The 17,042-nt window shown below is 35.8% G+C and overlaps 1 protein-coding gene across 5 annotated transcripts in view; it reads left to right on the top strand.

Annotated features, from left to right (window-relative positions):
• SUPT3H (SPT3 homolog, SAGA and STAGA complex component) overlaps window positions 1-17,042 on the top strand; it is a 433,324-nt gene that overhangs the window by 341,257 nt on the left and 75,025 nt on the right. For 4 of the 5 annotated variants that reach the window (XM_054722655.1, XM_054722656.1, XM_054722654.1 and 1 more), the window contains 3 exons: window positions 412-519; window positions 3,345-3,512; window positions 13,914-14,097. In XM_054722655.1, the coding sequence (XP_054578630.1) occupies window positions 412-519; window positions 3,345-3,512; window positions 13,914-14,078 (441 nt within the window). In that variant the 3' untranslated portion in view covers window positions 14,079-14,097. Of the gene's footprint in view, window positions 1-411; window positions 520-3,344; window positions 3,513-13,913; window positions 14,098-17,042 lie in introns of those variants that run through there. The other variant, XM_028127963.2, reaches the window with a different exon arrangement.

Below are 17,042 nucleotides of genomic sequence, written 5' to 3'. Positions count from 1 at the left end.
CATCAGCATCTCCTTGGTTCTTGTTTAAAATGTAAATTCCTAGATTACATCCCAGAGCAGACCTACTGTATTAGAGTATGAGGGCTTTGTATAATTTCAATATTAAAAATATTCTCTATAAAGCAGCATATGCCTAAAGCCCAAAAATCTGTATTTTAAAATGATTGCTTAGTGATTATGAAATAAAGTTTGTGAACCACTCCACTGGAAGATCAGAACATATCATTTCTGTTCATGGGAAATTTGTATACCAGTCAATGAAAGTATGTGCTCATGTCCACAATACAGAATTTTAGGCAGACAATATTCTCAATAACATTTGGAATGTACTGCTTTTTGGTTTGCCACTTCAGTGACATAGATTATTATTCCCAGTTTTCTGACTTTGTTTCCATTGCTTTGGTCTCCTAGTTAGTGGATCTGGCTCTTCTTGTGAGGCAGGACATGGTAACCAAGGCAGGAGACCCGTTCAGCCACGCCATTTCGGCGACCTTCATTCAGTATCACAGCTCTGCTGAGGTAAGTATCGAAAAATCTGTCGGACACTTCTATGGATTTTTTTCTCATGTCCAGTATTTATACAAATAGTTCTTTGGAAAAGATTATGTTGGAATTTGTGGCCTTTACTCAAAGAATCTTAAGACAGTCAACATTCAAACAAATATTTATTAAGAACCTGCTATAATTTGATGAAAACTATAAACCCTTTCCTCATAAACACATTTGCAGATTTTGTATACAATTTCAGGGTGTTCAAAGACCCTCTGAAACCATTCTATGGACCCTAGGGACTCCCAAGTTTAAGTAACTCTGCTCTAGGATACCTAGTAAATCCATGACTATATACCTCGTATGTCTATACAGCGTATTATTATAGCCAAAAATTTGACATCTTTTTATGCTCCTTAAAGAATCATATTGGCTTGGAATCCAAGTAGGAATTAAAATGTTTATACCTATTAAAAATCCTTTTTTTCTTGGGAAAGGACATACATCATTATCAGTCATCATACTTTTAAAGTCCCTAAAGATTACCCAGTTGATTAAACATATTTGTTTATGTTACAAGCCCAAATTATGATGTCAAAGAACACCCTTTAAAAGGTCTTTGGTACATGTTCTCTTTATGAATATGCTTATAAGTATGCTTTTCATTAACATCACACAAATTTGTTGTAACATTTCTAATTGAAGAAATGTACAGTGAACATAACAAGCCTAGTTTTATCTTAACATTCAAGGGATTGCTTGCATGGCTAGGAACGTTCTTTATTTCTCCCCTTTCTTGGTTCTCCAGGGTGGCCAAGCAGCCCTGGGCAACTGCTCAGCAACCACAGCAGCTGTTCCCAGCTACCCAGCAGTTAGAAAAATGGTCTATGTGTGCTGGGTTCCTGGGCTCTCTGGGAGGTGCGAGCAGGAGTTTCAGAAAGCATCCTGACTAAATATGTTAGTACAAGCCCCAAACTATTCTCTTGCCTGCCAGACACCCATTCTCCTATGTGACTGGTAGTCAAATGAACATTCAAGGGGACTGGAAGTATTCAAAGGGCTGGTCACCTCACTAAACACAAAGACATGGCCACTCTAAAGTCAGAGTCTTACTCATCACCGTTACTAATCAGCAACCAACATCAAGGGCCTGCTTTAAGGACTTAACCTCTTTGGGTGCAAATGGGAACTCTGGAGACTGATATGATCTCTATTCAGGGAGGTAAAACAAACAAGGAAAGTAATGAGCAAGCAAACAAACACAGTTCAAGATAGCATATGCTAATTTCCAAATGCGTGGCATAGACAGTGTGAAGGTAAAAATCACTTCCTAATTACAATCAGAAGACTTCAAAGAGGAAGCTGGATGTTGAAGGAGAGATAGGACTTTGATGAGACAGTACAAATGGGGAGAATCTTGGCCTCAGAGGCAGCATCAGTATAATTGTACAAGGAAAGAAAAATCTCTGATTAAAATATTCAAGGAAAGGATTCATTGGGGAGGGGTAGTAGAAAGTCAGATTAGAAAATTAAGGCCTTAGACACTTAGTTATTAAGGAAGTGTTGAAGATTTCTTGGCTAAAGCGTCATGAGCTCAAACAGGTGTTTTAAGGAGATCCAAGTGGAGGTGCTATGTACAGTGGATTGGAATTGGAAACTTAAGGCATGAATTTAATACAAAATGCTTTCTATTTTAATGATTATCATTTCTTAAGCATTAAGTGTTATAAAGAACTGAGCTATTTAAGTTTGGGTTTCTCATATTAAATTAGCAAGTTTAATATTAATTCAAGTGAATTTTCTAGATTTTTTTTTCTAGCACATGGCTTATGCACAGGAAGCAATGATTTTTAGGAGCTATCTTGTTTTTCCTAAGAACAACTTATGCTAGATTAGCTTTATCCTTCCTGTTTGATAATGTTTCTAGGCATGCAGATAAAAGAAACCAATATCTGAATTTCAGCAAAACATTTTACAATGTTTTAGCATAATTTTTTTTTAAATTATAGAGAAGTGTAAGCGAGTAGATAGTATGGTTAGTATGTATGGTTGATGGGATGACAGGTTATAAGTACCATATGTAAAAAAGACAGAGACTTTTATTTGCCTATAAATTTCTTAGGAGCCGATATTATGATGTTACAGTAAGGAAGCTTTCTTTGTTTGGTTTTAGTGTTTAGGCATCATCTTATAGGGTGGACGTGGATGTCTAAGGAGAGTGAACAGGGAGTGAAGGAACCTGAAAACATGTACCAGTGGTTGAAGGAACCTGAGGTGTTTGACCTGTAGAAAAGGCTGTGAAGTATAGTGATTTTTAAATATTTGAAGTACTTCTAAATGGAAGAGAGAATAGACTTACAGTCATAGCCAATGGAACCAGATAGATAGGAGGGATTTGTGAAAGAAGGAAGGAATTAGATGTGGGAGGAGCTAGAGGTATCTACAGTGACCCTGAGACACTGGGAGAGGGCTGGTCAACACTGATATAAAAAAATGTCTGAAAGGTGTCCAGTTTTGTGGGGAAAGTTTAGAGGTTCCTTTTGAAACATGTAAGTTTTAAATGTTAACAGAACTTCCAGGTAGAAATGTCTGTATCTGACAAAATCCACAGAAAGTTTAGAAGCTATATCTGAGGACTCCTGATTATATCTAAATGATTAGACAGATTATAAGTGAAGATATTTAGATCCTTTAGGGGCAAGATAGAGGCACCATTTCTGTGAACTTGGTAATAATAAGATGTGTTTGTATATTTGTAAGCTTCAACTAGTGTTAAATTCATGATCTACTAAACAAAATCAAATGTTAGTAGAAGTCCTGTTCACTTGATTTCAAAGCCACATCTCTTTGGACAGGGATCTTGCATGAAGTCCTACCCAGACTCCCCTGAGAATACACCTCCTCCTACACCAACAGCTCCATCCTCTGGACCACAGCATGCAGGGAAAGCCACAGCAGGATCCCTTGGGAATGGGAATGCTGGACAAGACTCAGCTAAAACCAAGCAAAGGAAAAGAAAAAAGGTCAGTGATTTTTTTCTTCCTCCTTCCTCTCTCCCACCCCCTCAGAGAGGAGAAAGCCTTGTTGAGTTCTTTTCAGAGATAGGGAAAATGTGCTGTTTTTCTCATAATTCAAATTTTTAGAAGCAGCCAATTTATACTTAATCATACTTAATGACTTCTACTCAAACTTTTACAGCTTTCTTCTGGATAAAGCAAGATATTGAAAAATTTAACATTTTATTTTAAAATTTTCAAACATACAAAAGTTGAAAGACTTGTAGAATGAATATCATATATCTGCCATCTAGATGCTACAATTAACATTTTACTATATTTACTATGTTAACCATATATTTACATTTACTATATCTATGCATCTAATTGTTCCTTTATGTATCCATCAGTTCAATTTTTTTGATACATTGCAAAGACAGCTGCAGACATCAATGCGTTTCATGCCTAAATGCTTCATTATGTATAATTTGTTTATGGTTCTTTTTTTAAGATAAAACATATACACAGTGAACCACTCAGTTCTTAAGTATGCCACTTGATGAATTTTGACAAATGTGTAAGACTGTTGTTTTCTAAACCCTTTCAAAGGTATAAAACAGTACCACCAGTTGAGAAAGTTTCTTCATGCCTCCTGCCAGTCAATGTTTGCCATCTTTCTCAAAAAGGGAATGAGTGGTCTGATTTTTTTCCATCACAGATGAATTTTTCTGTTCTAAACTTCATATAGTGTGTATACTTTTTGTGTGAAATTTCTTTCACTCAGGATATTTTTGAAATTTATAAATTTCAGTAGAAGTATAATGTATTTCTCTTTATTGATGAGTAATGTACCCTTGTATGAATATATCAGTCTACTTATTCTCATTTTGGTGAACACTTAGTCTGTTTCCAGTTTTTAAGGTATTATGAATAAACCTATTATGAACATTGTGCAAGTCCTCATGGAAAAATGCTTTTTTTTTTCCTCTTAGGTAAGTAGCTAAGAAAGAAATTACTGGGTCACAGAGTAGGTATATGTTCAGTTTTTAAAGAAAAACTCTTTTTCCAAATGGTTCTATCATTTTTACCTCTACCAGCAATATCTGAGAGTTCCAGTTGCTCCATGTGCTCATCCACATTTGGTGTTGTCATTGTTTTTACTTTTAACCCTTCTAATGGATACTTAATAGTACATCATTATAGTTTGAGTTTGCCTTTCCCATGTGAGTAATGATGTTGAGCATTTTTTTTTCATGTGCTGATTGGTCATTCATACACATTTCTCAGGGAAGAATCTCTTCAAATCCTTTACACAGTATTTTTGAGGATGAGTTATCTTTTTTTACCAACTGGTAGTTCTTTATGTATCCTGTGTAACAAGACTGTGTTGGTGTATATTGATGAGCAGAAGTTTTGAACTTCTGATGAAGTCTCATTTATCCAGTTCTTTATTTTATGTTTATTGCTTTCTGTGTCCTAGGAAATCTTTGGCTACTCCCAAACCATGATGATGTTCTCTTATGTTTTCTTCTGGAAACTTTATAGCTTAATTTTCATGTTTAGTTTTATTAATCAAGTCAGATTAACTTTTGCATATTGTATGAATTGAGGCCAAGTTCACTTTTTCACATATGGATATCTAGTTATTACGGAACCATTTGTTGAAGACACTTCTCTCCCATTGGATTGCTTTGGTAGCTTTGTTGATAATCCATAACTACCTATCTATGTGGATTTATTTCTAGAATTTCAATTTTGTTTCATTGATCTATTTGTCAATCCTTTTGTCAGTATCATCTTTCTTGATTTCTGTGGCTTTTTAATAAGACTTAAAGTTTGGTAGTGTAAGTCCTCAAACTTTATTTTTCAGGTTTAATATGAATTTTCTGTGTCCTTTGCATGAATGTAAATTTAGAATCAACTTGTTAGTTTCTATCAAAAAGAATGAGAGAGAGAAAGGGAGGGAGAGAGAGAAAGGCAGGAAGAGAAAAGAGAAAGAAAAGCCTAGTGGGATTTTGAAAGGGATAGAGAGCAAGCAGATAGCTCTGGTGTTGGCAGGGGCAGGCTATGAGGTGGTGTTGGGGGGTAGAGGGATTGACCAGAAAAGGAGAGAGAACTCATGGATATGGACATCAGTGTGGTGTTTGCAAAGGGAAGGCAAAGGGGTGTAGGGGGAAGAGAGCATAGAAGGGATAAATGGTGATAGGAAAAATAAAATATAAAAGAATTGAAAGGGATTAGATTGAATACTTACTCAATTTGGGGATCTGAATGTTTCAACGATACCAAGAATTTCTTATAATCCATGAACGTAGTATATCTCCCCATTTATTTATATTTATAAAATCTCTCTTTTATAAATACTATTCATCCTGAACTCTTTTCATCTGATTAATGTAACCATTGCAGCCTAATGTTGTGCTATTTATATGATACTAGAGGCCTGGTGCACAAAATTCTGCACAGGTAGAGTCCCTAGGCCTGGCCAGCGATCAGGGCCAATTGGGGCCTTCAGTCTGCCAGCCGGGGCCTCCCTTCATTCCGCTCCACCCTCTGGTGGTCAACACACCTCAAAGCGAGTGATAGAACTCCTGGTCTCCCAGTTGAACTCCCACAGGGACACTTTTCATATTAGCCTTTTATATGTATAGATATGTTTTTCTATCCATTTCCTTTTATTATAGCTTTATCTTTAATATTTAAAATACATCTCTTGTAGACAATAAATAATTGAGTCTTGCTTTTTCTTTTTTTTCCTTTGTGTATCTCTTAATTATAGTCTTTAATTCCATGATATTTAATGTATTTATTGAAATGGTTGGATAGGGGTCATCTATTTTTCTCTTTTTTTTTTTCTGCTTATTCTCTCTGTTTCTGTTTCTCTGTTTTTCTCTCCTGTCTTCTTTTGGGTTAATTGTGTCTTCTTTTAGAAATCTATTTTAACTTATCTACAGGTATCTTAGTGATGTCTCTCTGCATCATTTTTTCCAGTATACATTCTTAAATTTTCAGTGTACTTGGAATTGTTATTATGCTACTTCACGCATGTAATATATAAGACTATTTGTATAGGTCGATTACTTTACTCTTGCTCTTTAAGCTATAATTGTCAAACAACTTAGATCTATATATGTTATAAACCATAATACTATTTTTTGACTTAAATAATCAAATGTATTTCAGTAAAACTAAAAGAAAAAAGAGACCTTAACATCTACCATTTCCACTGTTTTTCATTTCTTTTTTATTATCAGAATTTTCTGATATTGTTTTTTTGTTGTTGTTCTACTAGATTTTATTTAGCATTTCTAATAGTGCAGGTTGGCTGGTAATGGTTTCTCTTAGTTTTCATCTTTCTGGAAATATCTTTACTTCTCCTTTATTCCTGGAAGATGTTTTCACTGGATATAGAATTCTGGATTGGCAGTTTTATTTTCATGCCTTTAATGCTATAATTCCACAGTTTTCTGGCATTTATTATGTTTAATTATATGCCTATGGATTTTGTACTAGTGCTTCTGTGTATATAAAGTGTTATTTTCTTTGGTTGCTTTCAGGATTTTATCTTTAAATTTGTTTTCTAGCAGTTTGACCATGATATACATGGTTTGCTTTGTATTTGTCCTGCTTAGAGTTCACTGAGCTTCTTCAATATTGATTTATGTCTTTAACCAATTTGGGGGAATTTTCAGCATTTATTTCTTCAGATATTTTTTCTGCCTCATTCTTTCTGTTCTTCACTTTTGAGACTCCAAGTACATATTTGTTACTTTCATACTGTTCCACAGGTACCTGAGACTTTGTTTCATTTTTCTTTCAATCTTTTCTCTCTGTTCTTTAAGTTGGATAAATTCTGTTGTTCTTGCTTTATGTTCCTGACTCTTCTGTCAGCTCCAATCTGCTGTTACATCCATCAAGTAATGTTTTATTTCTGATAGTTTTATATTTTCCATTTGAGTTTTTTATAGTTTCTGTTTATCTACCATTATGTTTTATTTGTCATTTATTACAAGTTTATTTTATTTTATATCCTTGAGCAAAGTTATATTAGCTGCTTTAAAATGCTTGTCTTCAGTGAGTAAAAGTCACTTAGGTTGTTGCATGTTTAATAATTTTGAATTATATCCTGGACATTGTGAGTAATACATTGTAGAGATTTCAGATTCTGTTATATTCCTAAGAAGAGAGTTCTCCTAGCTGGGTGTTAAGCAGGCAGTTTACTTGATTCAGCTCTAAACTTCAAACTCCTCTTCCATGGCAGCAGCTAGAATCTCTCTTCATTTAGCTTTAGCAGGGTTTCTTACATTCAGTATCATACAGGAATGGTTTAGAGATTAGTCAAAGAGTTGGGTAGTTTATAAACTGATTCTTGATTCTGTCCTTTTTGGAATTTCCTTTTTCACTTTATAGGTATTGAGCTGCTAAGTTTGTGTGCCCCACTATACTGACTGGCATCTGCCCTTAGGCTAAAACATTAAAAACAGAAAACTCATCGCATTGTCATTTCATTCTTCTTACACACCCCTTTCAGTTCCCACCTGATTTTGATCAATCTCTATTACTTTCAGTTACTAGTGTTTTTTTTTTTACAATTTGTCCAGTTTATACTCTCATTTACAACTAGGTTGGTACAATAAGAACCATTTGCCGATGCAAGTAGTGGAACCAGGCCAAAATATCCTATAAAATAAAAGCCTAATATGCAAATTGACCCGAACAGTGGAACAACTGGTCGCTATGATGTGCATTGACCACAGGGGGGCAGATGCTCAATGCAGGAGCTGCCCCCAGCCCACCGGCCCTAGGCCAGCCAAGGCAGGTGCAAGGCCCCCCCCCCCCCCGCCATCACCCCACAGTTGCCTTGCAGAGGGAGCCAACCAGCGGCAGTGGGGGGGGGGGGGGCAGCGAATGGGTGGCGCCAGGCCAGCCAAGGTGGGTGCCAGCAGGGCCCCCCCCGATTGCCCCACCGATCACCCCACAGATCAACCCTGATCACCAGCCAGGCCTAGGGACCCTACCCGTGCATGAATTTTGTGCACCAGGCCTCTAGTAATTTCAAAATTGATAATAAGTAAATTTAAATTTCCACCTCATCCAGTTTCCACTTTCATTTACAAAATGGCACAGTCCACTGCTTATTTATTAAGGGGAAGTCTGAACTATTATGAAGTAGTTCTAAAGAATTTCAAATATAGTGCTCTCTAATTTACTAAGTAACTTAAACTATGGTAAAAAATGTTACCTAAAAAGCTTCTTCTGTTGACTTGCTTTACAAAGTATGTAAGAAGTTGTTATTAACCTGGTAGTTATGTATACAAAAATAATTCTTTATAAGTATGAATATTTTTGAAATTTTTTTCTCTTAAATATTTAAACATTTCACTCTGAATCTTATTGCAAGTTATTAAATTGGAGTTATTTTACAGCAAAGGTTTCCTGAATGAAGTATTAGCCAAGTGCATGTCTAAATTTCCCTAAATTCAAAATTACTGGCATCAAAATGAATAATGTCTCACTTCAAAGCTATTCTTTATTTTTCTATTTACTCATTCACATCTTTCTGCATGTATACAGTTTTGCTATATTTTTACTCACTGGAAATCTTAGCTATGGTGTGGTGGTAACATGGTAAAATTTATTCTACATAAAATAATAAAGTCTCTATTATATATCAGCTTTGTGTACTAGAAGCCAAGAGATTTTATGTATAGCCGTATTCTGATTCTATCATTATAATCTTGAGCACATCCCTTATCTTCACTCTCTCATCTATAAAAGGGGGTAGGAGTTGGGAAGGTTTAGAATAGATGATATTTTGTGTTCCTTCCAGATTTAATAATGTATAAATCCTTGAATTCAGTGATTCTCTCTTCTCTTCCCCTTAAATACCATTTCTACTTTTAATTTTTTTCATTAAAGTTTTTCCTAGTTATATAGACTGCAGTTTTAAAAATTAACATCTCAATTATACTTATTTTATTATTAAATTTTGGGGGTGACATTGGTCAACATGATCATATAGGTTTCAGGTGTGGGTTTTTTTATTATAAGATCTGTATTTTTTCACCGTGTGCCCACCACCCAAAGTCAATTGAACTGAATAAATTAACTACATTATATACTGTAACATTTGAGCAAGGAATGGTCCACTTTCCTCTGAAAAGAAATCCTCTCTAAGCACAGAGATCTGAGGAGAAAGACACTCGCCTGGCCAGTCAGATTATATATCAACCTTTGTGGTCAGTGAGTGACAGAAGTATTAGTAATAGTAGTACTAACCTTTCATTTGCTCTCATCTGAGATATGTGTTACTCCTTCAGAAGACTTAATACTTCAAGTGTAACAAAAGATCTAGCCACCATTTGTGTGGGGAAAGAATAAGAGGCAATTATCTGAGATTCCAGGTCCTTCTTAAACATTAGATTACCCTGGCAAGGGGAAGACTGAACAAGGATAGGATATTTTTCGTTGCCAACAACTTTTAAGTTGGAAAGAAAAGAGTCAGGACAGGTATAGACATTTATAAGAGATCCAGGGGCAACAGAAATTTCAATATAACTTCTTGTACCACAAGTGAGCGTTCAAACTGCAGGAGATTTTATTCAGTGCAAGACAGAAAGGACAAGTAAAAGGATAATACTCAAATCCAGGAAATATATAGGACTCCAGCCTCCATTACTCAGCATCAACTTCTGGATGAAGAGACATAAATAGAAATGCAATGGAGAAATACAAGAATAGATTAGGAATTCAGCCAAGAGGAAGAGGACCTGACTTATGAAGAACTTGACAGTAGCTTGTACTTTATGCAAGGAAATAAAGAGTTCAGTCCCCACAGAGATTTTGGCAATCAGTATTTTGTCAAATAGATGGGTTCAGTTTTGAAAATTTAAAGAATATTCTAAAGTATGGGCACAATCAGAATAGGAAACATGAATTGATGCAAAAATTTAATACTCTTTATATGTGTTTTCAGCATATATAAGATTTTTAAAATATTAGATAACATATATAAATGTAATGCTAGTTCTTCTGAAAACATTTTGAAGAACATTGCAAAAATGCTAGAGTCACTTCTAAATTAAAAATTCTAAACTTGGTATGAATTTGGAATTTGAACAGGTTATAAGTACCTTGGTGAGAGACTGGATGTTGACAGAAATGTAATGGTACTTGTTGAAGTAGAAACAATACTGGGAATAAACATTTGAGATTTAAAGGTTCCCTTCCAAAGAGTCCAGTGCACAAATCAGTATAATGTAGAAGTTTACACGGTAACTTTACGCTAATGTTTGCAGTTGCTTACGTATAGTAGGTAAATCTGAAATTGGCAAAATGGAAAATCTAAAGACATTTTTCACAAAATTCAATATTTTTATTTTTATATAAGTTAACTTCATCTTTTTGTTAGATCTAGCAGGTTAATGAGTCTATAGGGGTAGGCAAAAACAGTTGTGAGTACTCAAAAAAAGAGTTTATTCTTGTATTATTATTTATTAACTAGAGGCCTGATGCATGAAATTTGTGCATTGGTAGGGTCCCTAGGCCTGGCCGGCGATCAGGGCCGATCTGTGGGGTGACGGGCAGGGTGATCAGGGGGCCCCCCGCTGACACCCACGTTGGCCGGCCTGGCTCCACCTACTCGCCAGCCCCGTTGCTGCCACCAGTTGCCTCCCTCAGCAGGGCAATCGGGGAGCCCCCGCTGGCACCCACCTTGGCTGGCCTGGGGCCTGCAGGCTGGGGGCAGCTCCTGCATTGAGCATCTGCCCCTGGTGGTCAGTGTGCATCATAGCAACTGGTCGTTCTGCCGTTTGGTCAATATGCATATTAGGCTTTTATTATATAGGATTATTGTGTTGTTTATTTAAATTACAACTGTAAATCTACTTTTTCCCACCTCTGAATATTAGTCTTATTCACATTTTGGAGCCAAATGAACTCTCAGAAGTGTCTTTACCTTACTCAGGCACCTGATAATTGCATTATTCTAATATAGTCCAACTGAAACAAAGTATTTGGAATAAGAATCCAGAAAGCACTCAATAAAAACCCTGTGCACTTTTATATCAGTGCCAAAGTGAGGGTTTAACCTGTGTTGTTATATAACTTAATCCGTGTTATTGTGGGCATAGCAGATATGTTATTTAGGATATTGTTGGAATGAAATTGGGAAAGATACCCTAGAGTAAATTTCTATTTGGCTTATTTCAAATCTTGTGAAAATAGTAAAAATAATCAAGATGTATTTTGTTTGAAATTTTAAGTCTTATTTCAGGTTCAGCTTGGATAATTAGCAGATGCTCTCGTTTTGTAGGAATTTTTAAATTATTTTACTAGTTTGTAATAGGAAAAGTGTGCACAAGGACAGAAAGTGTGTTTACAAAGTACAGAAGGATATACAGTGAAAAATTTCTCCTCTAACCCTTGTCCTCCAGTCACACATTTACCCTCCAAGAGTTAAGCACTGTTCCTGAGTTTTGGTGTACCCTTGCAGAAATGCTCTATGCTTTTATGACTATATCATGTTTAGCCCTTTTTTGCTTTTTTTTTTTAACAAGTGGTAACATGGTACCACCTAGTTGTATACCTTGCATTGTTTCACACAATAAATCTTAGAGATAGGATATGTTTGGAACTCAGTAGGAGTATGTATGCAACTGCCTCTTTCTTTTTGGTGGTTTCTGTTTCATTGAATAGATATAATTTACTTCAGTGTTTCCTCATTAATGAAGATTTAGTTCATCAATCCAGTGAAGATCCTTATATGTATATTATTTTATACTGGTGTGATATGTCTGTAGGGTAAATTCTTATATGTGAAATTACTGGATCAAAAATAGTTGTGCTATCACATGATCTCACTCATTTGTGGATTATAATGAACAACATAAACGGATGAACAAAAACAGATCTAGAGACAAAGAAGCATCAATCAGATGCTCAAACCTCAGAGGGAAGGTAGGGGAGGGTGGGGGTAAGGGGGAGAGATCAACCAAAGGACTTGAATGCATGCATATAAGCATAAGCGATGGACGCAGACAACAGGGGGTGAGGGTGAGGGTGGGTCTGAGTGAGGGAGGGTAGGGGGACAATAGGGGGGATAAGGGCACATTTGTAATACCTTAATCAATAAAGAAAAAAAATAGTTGTGCTTTTTCATTTTGGTAAGATTTTTTTAAAATATATTTTTATTGATTTTAGAGAGAGAGGAAGGGAGAGGGAGAGAGAGATAGAAACATCAATGATGGCAGAGAATCATCAATCCGCTGCCTCCTGCATCCCCCCTACTGGAGATCGAACCTGCAACCTGGGCATGTACTCTGACCAGGAATCAAACTATGACCTCCTGGTTCATGGTTTGATGCTCAACCAGTGAGTCACACTGGCCAGGCTGATAAGATTTTGCCAAATTACTGTACATGGAGGTGGTATTAGTTACATCCTTATGAGGAATTATGAGAGTGGTAATTGTAGTAATTATCAGAAAAAGAATACTCTTCATTATGTGACTACAAATGATTTCTAGACCATATTTATAGTAATATACAAGCTACTGCTTCCTTCTCTTGATTCTTTAATGTTCATGATCTGACATCTGGTATCCAATGTACTATAAAGCAATTACAGTAATTATCCCAGTTTTGCAACAAGGAAACTGAAGTGCAGAGATATTACACAACTTGACAGAGTTGGTAACTGACAGGATACAGACCCAAGTGGTTGGGAAGCTGGAGCCTGCGACTGAACCATGGGACTATCATGACCCTATTGTGCATTTAAAATTTTTTAATCATATTATATACATTTCTTGAGTTGGTATCCATACGCTCACTGCAAATAGTCTTTCTCTTTCTTGTGTCTTTTTGTACTATATTTTACAGATGAGACAAACTAAAATAGAAAATTTTTATTTTATTTTGCTTTTGCCCTGAGGAACACCTAGAAATTAGCACCAAGTTGAAATTATCTTTTATGACAGTCTTCATATTATAAATAAATATGTAGCAATATTTTCATTTTAAAATTGATGAACTTTAAGTTATTTCAGAAATATGCACAACAAGTTCCAAAGAAACATTTATATGTTTGAATGTTAAAAAAAATAGCTTCCTGTGGTTCTTTCAGCAAACCGCTGAGACTGCACGTGCGTGCAAGTGGCTGCATTCTCCTGTACCTTGACGCGGGCCTAGGCAAAATATTGTGAGCATGGCAATTGCATTTGGTAGGTCTGCTCGGAAGAGGTCATGTGCAAGTCATCTTTGTCTTGTTCATGGAATTTTTTTAGATGTAGTGTATGGCAGCAGTGATGTGCATCCTAAGGGGAAAAAAAATGTCCATTTTTATAAAAATTTATTTTCATATTTTATACACTGTAGTTCTGTTGTGTGTTTTTGATTTAGTAACAATTTATGTGTTTTTCTGTCGCAGAGCACTGCGGCCTGTGGTGTTGAGGCTCACAGCGATGCCATCCAGCCCTGCCACATCAGAGAGGCCATTCGGCGCTACGGCCACAAGATTGGCCCCCTTTCCCCATTCACAGTACGTAATAACAGAGTTATAAAAAGTTATATTTATAATCTGAAAGAATTTTGATTTTCAAGTGGTCAAATGAAGAAGCAATGGAATTGTTGAAAGCAATTTGTGGTGACTGTAATTTTGTTGTATAAAAGTGGCATAATTCTCTTGGGAAATAAAAGTTAGTCATTTTTGTCTCTTTTTGGAAGGACAATTTTTTTCTACAAAATATTATTTTCTTTCAATCACAAATTATGCTTTTTTCGTTGGAGCTTATATTTTCTATTTTTCAAAGCTTAGGTTTATAAAACATTTTTGTCAAATTATATGTATCCAAATATTGCTAGAAGCACTTTATATTTTAAAATTGGTTAGATTGGCAATACCACTTCTATCAGATGTCCTCCTGCTCCTAAACATACTTTGAGTTGGAAGAAGAAGAAATGATTTCTTTACTGGCTTTGAAGTAGGCTGAAATGCAGACAGTCTTTCACATCTTCAAATGGTTTTAAAGCTTGTAATCAGTGTTTGTTGTGTTTGTTTTTAAATAGAGAATTAAAGACTATATTTCAATAGTCTAAAGTGTGTGTGTGTGTGTGTGTGTGTGTGTGTGTGTGTGTGTGTTAATTAAATGCTCATCTTGTGGCCCTTTAAAAAAAAAAACTTTATTCATGTTAATAGAACTATCTCCAAATCCTCTGTTTATAAGGAATCGGTTTGATTTTCAGAAAGTGAGGTTTGATTTGTGACTGAGGAATAGTAGAATTTACTGTTTCCTTTTTTTAATGTACTTCTGCTTTAATACACTAAAGCAGAATATCTATGTATAATATTATACATATACATGTAAGTATAATATATAGAGTTTAAGCTAATTTTTATCTAATAAATATATAACCAATATGCTTTTAAAACTAATGATGCCATTTTTAAATGCTTAATTTAAATAGATCTGGAAAACAGAACAAATAAGCCATGACCTGGAAGGTTTACTTGGCCACTGCCAGAGCAGATGGCTTAAATCAACAGCCAGGGGTAAAAGCACTCCACCAGGAAGGGGCGCCCAGTTTTATCACTCCTCAGGAAGGACCTACCTTGAAAGGTTCGCTTCATTCCCTAGAGCTATAAGAATTTTCCCAGCCTAAGAGAATAAATATGCCTATTACATTTTAGACACAGTTTCTATATATCTGCCTCTTTAAGTTAAAAATTCTCTTTAAAGTGGGAGAGCTTGTCAGACCATTTATGCTGACAGTGTGGCCACCCTGCCCTGGCTTTCACATATCTTCACTGCCAAATGGAGGTGCTCCTGGTGTTGGGGTGCTGGTGCTCAGTCCCTGATATTGGGGGTGCTGATGCTCAGTCCCTGGTGTTGGGGTGCTGATGCTCAGTCCCTGAGGCCACTCCCTGAGGTGATACTTTATGCAGCACTAGAAACACTCTGCTACCTAGGCTGCGAGCTGCAGCTCCTAAGAGGAAAGGAGGCATGTAGGCTGCCTCTACAGTAGCCATTGAGTGAGACCTAAATTTTCATACAGAAAAGCTAAGCTAACTTACCTCCAATGTAAAATTCCCTTTGTAAACTAAAGTGCCCATGAACAACTAGTTTATATTTATGAAACACAGATCTTGACTTTGCAACATGTCATTCTGAATCTAGAATGCTTGTCTGATGTATATATATAAATATGATAATCTAACTTAGAGTATCTATAACTTGACTTGTATGAAGCCAATAATTTGAAATTGATTTGAAGAAGTAAAATAACAGTAGGTTACACAGAAACTTAACTCCAGCATTAATCAGTAAACTGATAAAATGCTTTTAGTGAGGCATCAGTCTGTACTCTCTATGACTTCAGAAATAATTCTATACAAAATCAAAACATGATTTGCTTCGGGAATACAACTCATTGTATAAAGAATTGTAAGTTCTTCACCTTGGGAATTAGTTGACATCATAGAAGAAATAAATTATTAAAGTCATGTTAATTGGAGGAAAGGAGAAAGTACCAATAATGCTTTGCACTGTGTAGCTGCTAGAGCAGAGAAGGAGGGTCGGAATGTGAACATCAGTTGCCTGACACTCAAGTGAGTGCAGTGGAGACCCTTGTAAACCATCCCCACTCAACCAATTGTAACAGTGCAGGCATACCTCATTTTCTTGCCCTTCACTTTATTGTACTTTATAGATGTGTTTTTTATATATTGAAGGACTCAATAGATGTGTTTTTTACATATTGGAAGACTCCATAGATGTGTTTTGTACATATTGAAGGCAAGACCCTCCCCAGCAAGATTACAACTGACCTATGGTGATACTCGCTCTCCTGTGGTGGTCTAGAACCAAACCCAAAATAGCTCCGAAGAATGCCTGTACTGTTTTTGGCATATTGGTTTTTATTGATTAGTTCTTTCTTTCCTGTATTCCCATTTATTTTCAATTCTGTACAGAAGATCAGAGAAAGTATCATACCTAGAAGATTTAAGTAATTTTCCTGAGGTTAAGCTATTGATTAGAGTAAGTGATGGAATCAAAGCTAAAATCCAGGCCTTCTAATTCCCAGCTTCAAAAGCTTTCTCCTAAAACAAGATATTTGCAACTGTCCTTTACCCCTATATGCCTGATATTCTGGATGCACATGCTAAAGAACATTGAAAGTGATTAGTAATTCTGAAAATCACTTCAGGGTTTGTAATTTATAGTAGTTATTTTAGAGTACTTATGTAATCTAGAATGTCCTAAGTTATTTTGATGCTTGACATCTTATATAGTCCTTTTACTCGTAGTGGTTGATATTAGGTGAGCTTAGATTGTGTGATGATTGATTTTATCCTAAAGACAAATGACAAGGGTTTATATAATAGCTGTGCCACCTACTAGTTAAGAAGCCTTAAGGACGATTCTTAACCTCTTTATGTCTCAGTTTCCCCATCTATAAAATGGGTATAATAATAGAATATTCTTCATGATAGAGTTTCAGGAGTACTATGAACTTGATGTGTGGTAGAAGTAGCGGTAGTGCCTGTAGAATATTTTCT

The sequence above is a fragment of the Eptesicus fuscus genome, chromosome 10 (assembly GCF_027574615.1).
Source record: "Eptesicus fuscus isolate TK198812 chromosome 10, DD_ASM_mEF_20220401, whole genome shotgun sequence".
NCBI classification, from domain to species: Eukaryota; Metazoa; Chordata; class Mammalia; order Chiroptera; family Vespertilionidae; genus Eptesicus; species Eptesicus fuscus.
This window is presented reverse-complemented; position numbering and strand designations above follow the sequence as displayed.